General features: G+C 46.5%; 1 protein-coding gene across 3 annotated transcripts in view; it reads right to left on the bottom strand.

Annotated features, from left to right (window-relative positions):
• The window catches only part of NPEPPS (aminopeptidase puromycin sensitive), an 89,958-nt gene extending 78,152 nt beyond the window's left edge, over positions 1-11,806 (bottom strand). For 2 of the 3 annotated variants that reach the window (XM_034941546.3, XM_055100916.2), the window contains exon 1: positions 3,221-3,733. In XM_034941546.3, the coding sequence (XP_034797437.1) occupies positions 3,221-3,475 (255 nt within the window). In that variant the 5' untranslated portion in view covers positions 3,476-3,733. Of the gene's footprint in view, positions 1-3,220; positions 3,734-11,714 lie in introns of those variants that run through there. The other variant, XM_055100915.2, reaches the window with a different exon arrangement.
• Between the last annotated feature and the right edge of the window lie 710 nt (positions 11,807-12,516).

Consider the following 12,516-nt stretch of genomic DNA (forward strand, 5'->3'; position numbering starts at 1 on the left):
AACCCCATCTCTACTAAAAATACAAAAATTAGTTGGGCGTGATGGCACACACCTGTAGTCCCAGATACCCAGGAGGCTGAGGCAAGGAGACTCGCTTGAACCCGGCAGGGGGACAGGGTGGAGGCTGCAGTGAGTCGAGATCACACCACTTCACTCCAGCCTGGGAGAAAGAGCGACACTCCGTCTCAAAAAAATAAAAATAAAAAATAAAATAAATCCACTAAGTTTCTAATATGTAACCTGCACAAATACTCTGGGCTTATCGTAAAATTTTGTAACTAAAGCAACTAAGCAACTTGCATGTTTTGTGTTATGTGATTCCAACTGTTAGGAAACTGATCCAATATCAGTCATAAATATAGGTTTCTACAGATAAGAATTTTGTCGCCGGGCACAGTGGCTCACGCCTGTAATCCCAGCTCTCTGGGAGGCCGAGGCGGGCAGATCACGAGGTCAGGAGGTCAAGACCACAGTAAAACCCCGTCTCTACTAAAAATACAAAAAATTAGCTGGGCGCAGTGGCGGGCACCTGTAGTCCCAGCTACTTGGGAGGCTGAAGCAGGAGAATGGCGTGAACCAGGAAGGCAGAGCTTGCAGTGAGGCGAGATCGTGCCACTGCACTCCAGCCTGGGCGACAGAGCGAGACTCCATCTCAAAAAAAAAAAAGAATTTTGTCAATATTTTAAAATTCCCACAAGATACCACCTAATGCCACAATTTAAACGTATTGCTCTAATTCATGGATCTCAAAAACATTAATATATGCTTTTTACTTCTTACCAATGTTAATTCCTCTTTTACCCTTCCAAACATATCAATTAGTACAATTTAAAAGTCCAATCATCCTTTAATAAAACCTGTTGGAATTCACTATTGTGTCATCTTTGTGTTGCCATCTAGCCTGAAAAGAATTTCTGGAAAAAAAGTGTTTTGAAAAGTTCATGCTACTTAAAAAATTTATTTATTTTTTATTTATTTCCTTGCATCAAATTAACAAGTCCCTGCTAATATCTAGTGTATTACCATATGCTCACTCAATGGCACAAACCAGTCTTCCACAAAAGTAGAAAAGAGGTAAGGAGAAACATGTCACTGCTTGTTGTTCTATCCCGATACTTAAATCAAACTCACTTCTTTAATAAGTAATCACTTAAAAATCTGTACTTTTTTCAAGACTTTTCCCAAAATATGTTTGCCTCCAAAAATTATGAATCCATTTTGGCAACTAATAGGGTAAAGAAACAAATGTTTTTTTTAATGTTAGTCTTTTCACATAATGCGAACTCATTCATCACTAGGTTCTCTTTCCCAAAGGTTTGCCAAGTCACAAGACACACTACTGTTTACAATCCCTCCCATCTGCCCCTTGCCAATATATATCAAACACTCTAGTCACTTGGCTTAAGCCACAGTTTCCCAAATAACCTTCTCAAATTCTAATTTAGACCCAAGATGCATTCGTTCTGATTCATATTCTTAATGGAAAAATTTTAAATCACCTGATTTTCACTAAGTTCTGCCTTTTGATGCTGCCAAATCCTAGAGCCCTCTTGCTTTCACACCAGTGCCCCAAATGTGACAGCTATAGTTATCTATCACAGATAAGTATAAAGTATAGATAACTATACTTTTAAATTCTGTACTTTTAGACATATTTTTAATCTGAGTACCGTACCCTCTTGGTTTTCAAAGACAACTACCAACATTCAATTCATTCGAGCACCAGTCTTCACTTCATTTCATTACTATATACACCATGTTCTGATTTCCCCCGACCCCAGACTGCAGTAGGAAGAGAAATGAAACAAAATATATTTACTAACATTCTATTTACAGATAACTATCAAACAGTTCCCATTTTTATTACAGGCTTCCTATTACATAGTATCATAAATGCCTTTTTTTTTTTTTTTCATAAATGCCTATTGTGCAGGATGTTTGTCGGGCATCTATACTGATGGTCTCCAAAATCAAACAATACTTCACATAATGCTGCGGGAGAAGGGAGGGGAGTATGATTCACCAAAAACTGCAGTGAAGAGTAATGGAATATTTTCACCGGTGGTATGTTATAACTAATAGCTTCTTTCTTTCTTTCCTTTTTTTTTTTTTTTTTTTTTTTTGAGACCGAGTCTCACTCTGTCGCCCAGGCTGGAACGCAGGAATGCAGTGGCGCGATCTCGACTCTGCAACCTCTGCCCCCCGGGTTCAAGTGATTCTCCTGCCTTAGCCTCCCGAGTAGCTGAGATTACAGGGGCCCGCCACCAGGCCCCGCTAATTTTTGTATTTTTATTAGAGACGGGGGTTTCACCATGTTGGTCAGGCTGGTCTCGAACTCCTGACCTCAAGTGCGCCCGCCTCAGCCTCCCAAAGTGCTGGGATTACAGGCGTGAGCCACCGCGCCCAGCCAGCTTCTTGGGAGAGGAAGGTACTGCTAAGCAACCATCACGGTAGCAATAAATCCACCAGCTTCGAAGGCCGCAAAGCTAGGAAGATAGGTGGAAAAGCGAAGATGGGGTCCTCCTGCAGCTTCTCTAGAGGTTAGGAGAGAACAAAGTCACTGCTGCACTGTCACTTGAGGGAAAGGGGGAGGGGGCGGATCATCTTGGAAACCCAGCCCCTGGGCTGGAGCAGGCGGGGAGAAGTCAGCGAGGCTGCCTGGGATTAACATTCTCGTTCTCACCCTCTCCCCCCCTTCTAGAAGCTCCCCTCCTCGCTCCAACGCGGCGGCCAGAGTCCCAAATGACCACCCCCTCCAATCTATCACCCGAGAGGTGTAGAGAGAAACCAAAGAAAGAACTGAGTCAGGTGGTTGAGGCAGAGCGGGGACTCCCATGACCTCTCCGTCCTCCCCCAACACCCTCCAGCCTCCCCCGGAACACTATCAAGCCCAGAAGGGTCCGGGGCGGGGGGGAAAGCCCCACACAGGTGTGCTAGTCGGGGAGGGGCGCAATGGCCGGGCCGCCGGCTCCCCAGAGCTCCCGCAGCGCGGCCCCAGCCCAAGCCCCAGCCTCAGCTCCGGCCACGGTCCCTGCCCCGGCCCCAGCCCCAGCCCCAGCCCCAACAGAGCAAGGCAGAGCACGCCGAACCCGGCGCCCTGCGGCCGCCCAGCCCCGACCCGAGGCCCGCCCGCCCTCCCGGCCGGGCCCTGAGTCCAGCCCGCAGGCGCGGCCTAACTGCTCGCCCCGCAGCTTGCCCCGGGGCCCGAGGGTCGCTGTACCTGGGCGGCGGCCTCCAGCTTGCCCTCGAAGGTGAAGTCCAGCAAGTCGGGCTTGAGGCAAAGGCTGTAGTTGATGGGGGAGACATCGGCAGGCAGCCGCTCGAAGGGCCTCTTCTCCGGCATCGCGGCGAGGCCCAGGCTGTGGAGGCGGCGGCGAGAGGAGCGGCTGAAGACGAGAAGGAGGAGGGGAGGAGGCGGAGGGCCGAGGAAGAGCAGGCGGCGAGCGAGGGAGGGGGCGGCAGCTGCCAGCCACATCCACCGAGCGCGGGCGACCGCCGGAGGAGAGCGACCGGGGGAGCCTGGGGGGCGGGGGAGAGACCCAGCCGGAGCGCTAGGGGCTGGGAAGGAGGCGGTGCGGGCGGACTGGCGGGCGGGCTGCCTACGGGGAAGGGGGCGGAGGGGAGGGAAGGGGAGGAGGGCCCGCAAGGAGGGAGGGAGAGGGGGAAGTGGTGGCGGCGGCTGCGTGCGCGGCCCCGCCGGCCGGGCGCGCCCCCGTGGAGTGCGCGCGCACGCCGGGGCAGAGGGCGGAGCGGCGAGGACGAGGGCGCGGCCGGCGGGGCGGGAGGGCGTCGGGTTGCCCGCGCGAGCGCAGGGCGGGAGGCGGGCGCTGCACCTGTCGGAGCCGCTCAGGACTGGGGGCGGCCTTCCAACTGGAAGGAGCCGGGAAGGGCTTGATCAGAGGAAGGAAAGGCATAAGGGGCCCTCGGGAAATTGAAGCCTACGCAGTTGGTCAGTTCAGCCAGGGTCGCATGCATAAGATACCAGTTACAAGCAAAACCCCAAACTGGATTCTGCCTCCAGGTCAGTGAAAAGCGGCCTCAGTTCCTGTTAAGTAGCAAATTCAAAGGATGATTTGAAAGTTTTGTTATAAAACCTTTAATAGCCGGGCGCGGTGGCTCACGCCTGTAATCCCAGCACTTCGGGAGGCCGAGGCGGGCGGATCACGAGGTCAGGAGATCGAGACCATCCTGGCTAACATGGTGAAACCCCGTCTCTACTAAAAGTACAAAAAATTAGCCGGGCGTGGTGGCGGGCGCCTGTAGTCCCAGCTACTCAGGAGGCTGAGGCAGGAGAATGGCGTGAACCCGGGAGGCGGAGCTTGCAGTGAGCCGAAATCGCGCCACTGCACTCCAGTCTGGGCGACAGAGCAAGACTCCATCTCAAAAAAAAAAACAAAAAAAAACCTCTAATAATCTAAGTTACTTCAACCAATGAGATTTGGACTTTTGAGGGAGTGATTTCAAAAACTGTATTTTTGTTTCCATGATTTAATGTTTAAAATGGGATGTTTCGGGCGGTCGCGGTGGCTCACGCCTGTAATCCCAGCACTTTGGGAGGCCGAGGCGGGCGGATCACAAGGTTAGGAGTTCAAGACCAGCCTGGCCAATATGGTGAAACCCCGTCTCTACTAAAAATACAAAAAAAAAAAAAAAAAAAAAAAGCCGGGCTTGGTGGCGGGCGCCTGTTGTCCCAGCTATTCGGGAGGCTGAGGTAGGAGAATCGCTTGAACCCGGGAGGTGGAGGTTGCAGTGAGCCGAGATTGCGCCACTGCACTCCAGCCTGGGCGACAGAGTGAGACTCTGTCTCAAAAAAAAAAAAAAAATAAATAATAAAATAAAATGTGATGTTTCACCTTTTCCCCATTTTCATCTTTGTTTCTTTTTAAACTAAAAGATCCTTCAGCAATCATGGCCTCTTTAATGGTGAACTATCTGTGGCTCTCTCAGTTCTGTAGATACCTTGCAAATTGAGGAGGTATATATATAAATGCATATATATATATATATATATATAATGTAACTGAAATTATCTTTAAAAAGGGGGGCCAGGGCCAGGTACGGTGGCTCACACCTGTAATCCCAGCACTTTGGGAGGCTGAGGCAGGTGGATCACGAGGTCAGGAGTTCGAGACCAGCCTGGCCAATATGGTGAAGCCCTATCTCTACTAAAAATACAAAAATTAGCCTGGCATAGTGTCATGTGCCTGTAGTCCCAGCTACTAGGGAGGCTGAGGCAGGAGAATCGCTTGAACCCGGGAGGCGGAGGTTGCAGCGAGCCAAGATCACGCCACTACACTCCAGCCTGGGCGACAACGAGACTCTGTCTCAAAAAAAAAAAAAAAAAAGTGGGCCCAAGTGTGGTGACGTGTGCCTATGATCCCAGCTACTCGGGAGGCTGAGACGGGAGGATCACTTGAGCCCAGGAGGTGGATGGAGGCTGCAGTGAGCTGTAATGGTGCCACTGCACTCCAGATGACAGAGTGAGGCCCTGTCTCTAAAAAAATAAAAATGAAATAACAATTTTAAAAATGTTCTTTAAAGTGTCAAAGGCAAGGAGATTTATCCATAATCTTCATATTTCTTTATAGAAATTTCTCAGATAGAACCCGGTAATTTCCAAAACTGAATGTATTGTAATGGACCAGTACTGTTCAGCAGAAACATACTGTGAACCACTAGGTAGTATTAAATCTTATAGTAGCCACATCACAAAAAAGTAAAAAGGAAACAAATGAAAACACATCTTATTTAACCCAACATATCCAAAATATTATCATTTCAACATGTAATCAATATAAAAAATATTAATGAGGCCGGGCACGGTGGCTCACGCCTGTAATCCCAGCACTTTGGGAGGCCAAGGCAGGTGAATAACCTGAGGTCAGGAGTTCAAGACCAGCCTGACCAACATGGTGAAATCCCGTCTCTACTAAAAATACAAAAATTAGCCAGGCATGGTGGCGCATGCCTGTAATCCTAGCCAGCTACTCTGGAGGCTGAGGCAGAAGAATCACTTGAACCCAGAAGGCAGAGGTTGCAGTGAGCTGAGATCACAGCACTGCACTTCAGCCTGGGCAAAAAGAGTGAAACTCCGTCTCAAAAAAAAAAAAAAATTAATGAGATATTTTACTTATTTTGTTCACACCAACTTTGAAATCCAGCATGTATTTTACATTTATAGCACATGTAAATTCTGACTATCCACATTTCACGTGATCAGTAGTCACGTGTGGTTAGTGGCTCTTGTACTGGGCAGCACAGTTTTGGACTCTGGGCCTGGCCTCTTAGCCTCTGAATCCTACATACTTTTCAGAAAGGCAGATTGAAAAGCTGCAATCCTTTCAAACTAAGGTGTGAGATGGGCCTTTTCTTATATATATGTAGTTCTATGACCACTTACTGGTCAGAGAAATAATAATTTAAATAACATATAATAATTTTTTTTTTGAGCTGGAGTCTCCTCTGTCACCCAGGCTGGAGTGCAGTGGCGTGATCTACGCTCACTACAACCTCCACCTCATGGGTTCAAGCAATTCTCCTGCCCCAGCCTCCTCAGTAGCTGGGATTACAGGCGCCCACCACCATGCCCGACTAATTTTTGTATTTTTAGTACACATGGAGTTTCACCATGTTAGCCAGGCTGGTCTCAAACTCCTTACCTCAGGTGATCTGCCCACCTAGGCCTCCCAAAGGGCTGAGATTACAGACATGAACCACTGTGCCCAGCCCATATAATAATAATTTAATTAACTGTAATTGAATGTCTTTCGAGTGCTTACTAAACACTTTTTTTTTTTTTTGAAATGGAGTTTCGCTCTTGTTGCCCAGGCTGGATTGCAATGGCATGATATTGGCTCCTGCAACCTCTGCCCCCCGGGTTCAAGCGACTCTCCTGCCCCAGCCTCCTAAGTAGCTGGGATTATAGGTGCCCGCCACCATGCCTGGCTAATTTTTGTATTTTTAGTTTTATTTGTTTGTTTGTTTTGTTTTTCTTGTTTATTTTTTCTTTTTTTTCTTTTTATTTCTTTTTCTTTTTTTAATTTTTGTATTTTTAGTAGAGACTGGGTTTCACCATGTTGGCCAGGCTGGTCTCAAACTCCTGACCTCAGGTGATCCACCTGCCTAGGCCTCCCTAAAGGCTGGGATTACAGGCATGAACCACCACGCCCAGCCCATATAATAATAATTTAATTAACTGTAATTGAATGTTTATCGAGTGCTTACTAAACATTTTGGTTTTTTTCTTTTGTTTTGGGTTTTTTTTGAGATGGAGTTTCACTCTTGTTGCCCAGGCTGGAGTGCAATGGTGTGAGCTCGGCTCACTGCAACCTCCACCTCCTGGGTTCAAGCAATTCTCCTGCCTCAGCCACCCAAGTAGCTGGGATTACAGGTGCCCACCACCACACCCGGTTAATTTTTTTGTATTTTTAGTAGAGATGGGATTTCACCATGTTGGCCAGGCTGGTCTCGAACTCCTGTGCTCAAGTGATCCGCCCACCTCGTCCTCCCAAAGTGCTGGGATTACAAGTGTGAGCCACTATGCCCGGCCAACACTTTTCATATATTAATTCATTTAATTATTCTCAACAACTCTGTGAGGCGGACACCATTACCCCATTTCACATTTGAGGAAACAGGCACACAGAAATTCAAGGACTTGCCTAAGGTCATACACTAATAATTGGCAGAGCCACAGTTAGGACCTAGGCATTTTTTTTTCTCTCCTGAGAATCTTGCAGCAGATTCCCTGTTGTTCTAACTCTCCAGTTTTGTTTTGTTTTGTTTTGTTTTGTTTTGTTTTGTTTTTGAGACAGAGTCTCGCTCTGCCGCCCAGGCTGGAGTGCAGTTGCGCGATCTCAGCTCACTGCAAGCTCCGCCTCCCAGGTTCAAGCCATTCTCCTTCCTCAGCCTCGCGAGTAGCTGGGACTACAGGCACCCGCCACCAAGCCCAGCTAATTTTTCGTATTTTTAGTAGAGACAGGGTTTCACCGTGTTAGCCAGGATGGTCTCGATCTCCTGACATCGTGATCCGCCCGCCTTGGCCTCCCAGAGTGCTGGGATTACAGGCGTGAGCCACCGCACCTGGCCCTAACTCTCCAGTTTTATTTTATTATAGTTCGTCTGTTTCTCAGCTTCTCAAAATGTTATTTTCATTATGTCTGTTAAAGCAAATTTCATTCATAACCATTTAAGGCTCTCCATGAACTGTCCTTATCATTTTCCCAGACTTGTTTTTTCTTATCCTTTAACATATATTCTCCAGTCTTAACAAGCTAACCAGTTTAATGCTTGGCCCTTACAGCTTGCTCATTCTTCTCTTCTCTACCATTGCTCAGGCATTATTGCTGGAATGACCTCCTCATCTTTTTCGGCAAACCGGGGCCCCTCCCTTCCTTCAACACTCACCTTTTCCAGAAAGTCCTCATTGACTAACTCCACCCAACTCTCTTTTCCCATCAGTTCACAAGTACTGGCTTTTGCTGATTTATTTGTACTTGTTCTGACTGTTACTCTGTAATTATGTTGTTGTTTTTGTTTTATTCTGGGTATTTTTTGAGATGGAGTTTTGCTTTTGTTGCCCAGGCTGGAGTGCAATGGCACAATCTCGGCTCACTGCAACCTCCGCCTCCTGGGTTCAAGCGATTCTCCTGCCTCAGCCTCCTGAGTAGCTGGAATTACAGGCATGCGCCACCATGTCTGGCTAATTTTTTGTATTTTTAGTAGAGATGGGGTTTCTCCATGTTGGTCAGGCTGATCTCAAACTCCCGACCTCAGGTGATCTGCCCGCTTCGGCCTCCCAAAGTGCTAGGATTATAGGCATGAGCCACCGCGCCTGGCCTATAATTGTGTTTAAATTTATTTTATATGTGTATCTTTGCAAGATGTACTACTAGTAAGAGCTTGTTTCCTAATTCCTTTATTACTCTCGGTACTGGACCCTGCACAAAGTACATCTCAATTATTATTGAGCTGACTAACCAATTAACCAAGAGACAATATTTTACCCAGTCTGTAGCCTTTCCTGTATGTACAAGATGTGTGCCCCATAGAGAAACCACGTGAACCTAAGACTGGAGGCAACTTTCTTTTATAAAATCACAGAAAAGATTAAAAACAAAACACTAGGCTAGGCACCATGCCTCACACCTGTAATCCCAGCACTATGGGAGGCCAAGGTGGGCGGCTCACCTGAGGTTGGGAGTTCAAGACCAGCCTGACCAACATGGAGAAACCCCATCTCTACTAAAAATACAAAATTAGCTGGGCGTGGTGTTGCATGCCTGTAATCCCAGCTACTCAGGAGGCTGAGGCGGGAGAATCGCTTGAACCCAGGAGGCAGAGGTTGCAGTGAGCCAAGATCACGCCATTGCATTCCAGCCTGGGCAACAAGAGTGAAAGTCCATCTCAAACAAAAACAAAAACAAAAACAAAACACTAGGGCCACAGACTTCATGGCAGCGGTAATTTTTGATCCTGCTGAGGAGAAAGAAGAGAACCTTACATGGCCCCATCCTTGGTCCCATGATCCAAGAGATTCCAATGCAGCAAGTCAAGAATAAACCCACACTTAGAACTTGGGCTACAGGAATGGAAGGTAACACACAGTTCCCTTAAATATGACTGGATGACCACCTAACATATGCTCCGTACAGGCTTCTCTGAAATAACAGAAATTAGAACACAAGGGCCCTTGGAAATTCATTTCCCTCCATGGTGCTTCAGAAGGAATGGGAAAGTCAGTAATGTCCCAAGATCCTTAGCCCTACTTTTAACAGGCTTCTAGGCTTCTCTGTTTACCACACCTTTGAAAATCTGCAAATGAAAAACCTATGGAAGTCCATATATATCAATAAAAAGTTAACAAAGATTTGGGAGACTGAGGCAGGAGGATGACTTGAGGCCAAGAGTTCAAGACCACTCTGGGCATCATAGTGAGACTCCCATCTCTACAAAAAAAAAAAAAAAAAATTGGCCGGGCGCGGTGGCTCACGCCTGTAATCCCAGCACTCTGGGAGGCCGAGGCAGGCGGATCACGAGGTCAGGAGATCGAGACCATCCTGGCCAACACAGTGAAACCCCGTCTCTACTAAAAATACAAAAAAAAAAAAAAAAAAAATTAGCCAGGCGTGGTGGCAGGTGCCTGTAGTCCCAGCTACTTGGGAGGCTGAGGCAGGAGAATGGTGTGAACCCGGGAGGCGGAGCTTGCAGTGAGCCAAGATCGCGCCACTGCACTCCAGCCTGCGCAACAGAGCAAGACTCCGTCTCAAAATAAAAAAATGTTTTTAATTAGCTGGGTGTGGTGGCCTATGCCTGTAGTCCTAGCTACTTGGGAGGCTAAAGTGGGAGGATTCCTTGAATCCAGGAGTTTGAGGCTGCAGTAAGCTATGACTGCATCACTGCAGTCCAGCCTGGGCAACAGAGTGAAATCCTGTCTCTGTTTGTTTTGGTTTGGTTTGGTTTTTTTTTTTGAGACAAAGTTTTGCTCTTGTTGCCCAGGCTGGAGTACAGTGGCACAATCTTGGCTCACTGCAACCTCCGCCTCCCGGGGGTTCAAGCGATTTTCCTGCCTCAGCCTCCCAAGTAGCTGGGATTACAGGCGCCTGCCACCATGCCCAGCTAATTTTTTGTATTTTTAGTAGAGAGGGGGTTTCACCATGTTGGCCAGGCTGGTCTCAAACTCCTAACCTCGGGTGATCCACCCGCCTCAGCCTCCCAAAGTGCAGGGATTACAGGCATGAGCCACTGCGCTCGGCCGAAATCCTGTCTCTTAAAAAAAAAAAAAGTTTAAGAAAGAAAAGAAAGGAATAAAACAATCAGTCATTCTAGCCAGAGCCACTATTGTTTTCAGTTTTCAAGTACTAGCCTGACAAATATGAGGACACAAAAAGAAATAGTTTCAATATCATCACTGACTTTATGACCTAAAACAAGTCCTATCAATTCTCTGCCTCAGTTTCCCCATCTGTAAAGCAGATGTGGGCATAATGCACGCTTATCTCAAAGAAAAGTATGATTTCTCCAGTGGTTTGAGAATTTCTTAAAAAGCCTATTATTGGGCCAGGCATGGTGGTTCATGCTTGTAATCCCAGCACTTTGGGAGGCCGAAGCAGGCAGATCACTTGAGGTCAGGAGTTCAAGACTAGCCTGGCGAACATGGTGAAACCCCGTTTCTACTAGAAATGCAAAAAAATTAGCCGGGTGTGGTGGCGGGTGCCTGTAATCACAGCTACTTGGGAAGCTGAGGCAGGATAATTGCTTGAACCCAGGAGGTGGAGTTTGCAGTGAGTCAAGATCACGCCATTGCACTCCAGCCTGGGTGACAAAACGAGACCCCATCTCCAAAAAAAAACAAAAAAAAGGCTATTATTTTCTTAATGTGAGAATGGTCTTTGTAGCAGGACTAGTAAAAAATTGAAGTAAAATTATAGAGAGCAAATGTAAGTCATCGAAAGAAGTATTTCAGAGCAAAGATAATGTAAAGGAATTGGATTAGGGAGGCAAAATATTCAGGCAGGAAGGAGAGAAACTCCAGCTATGGAACACAGAAAGAGAAAGATGTGGAACGTTTGAGAGAACCATTACAAAACCACCAAGTTAGATCAAAACAAAGCATTACAGTTACTGTTTAGCCTCTCTGACTTACAAATTATGGCCTTCAATGTCAATTTCAAGCATACAAATTATAACTCGAATTCCACTAATATGTGTCTTACCTGCGGAATATGATGAAGGGGTTCCAAAGGCCAGGAACACAAAAACTTGGAGAGCAATCCGTGGAAAATGATGCCATGAGGCCCCAGCCTTGACTCTTCCGTAACTTAAAATGGCTGTTGAAATGACAGTTGGAAATGTGAGTAGATGGAATGCTGCCTACCCATCCTGTGTTCTTCATGAAAGGAAAGTAGATTAATTTCACATGCTTTAAAATGTTTGCTATACTGATGGATAACTTAATTTGTCATAATAATATGTGAACTATAGATTGGATAGATTGATGGATAGATACATTGTTTTATTTATTTGGGGATAGCAATATGACATTATGCACACAAAAATGTAGCCAAAGGAAGGTCCTATCTGGTCATAAAGAGTTTTATTTCTCTTGGTATCTTTCCATCAGGAAGTTGAAAAAGTCATACATTTCCACCTTTCTCACTTCCTTTCTAGCCCTCCTCTTTTTTTTTTTTTTTTTTCAGTACTTCTGCTTCCCTTTTCACAACTACTTCTGCAGGTCTGTTTACCAATCCCAAGGGAGTGACAACTACAAGAGCAAACCTAACCCCTTTGTTGATGATCGTCAAACTGAGATGACCTGTTTGGCTGTGACCTGTTTGGTTGTAAAGGATTAGCCACCAGGGCTTTGCAGAATATAAGTTAGGGAGCCAACTTATATGATAGGGTGAAGCCAATACCCTCTGCTGCAAAGAGTGCATATGTCTATGTCTGATGCGTGGGCCTCTGGAATGCTACTATAACATTTCTCCTGAAATCCCAAGTCTTTTTTTTTTCTTTTTT

Source organism: Pan paniscus, chromosome 19 (genome assembly GCF_029289425.2).
Source record: "Pan paniscus chromosome 19, NHGRI_mPanPan1-v2.0_pri, whole genome shotgun sequence".
In the NCBI taxonomy this organism is placed as follows: Eukaryota; Metazoa; Chordata; class Mammalia; order Primates; family Hominidae; genus Pan; species Pan paniscus.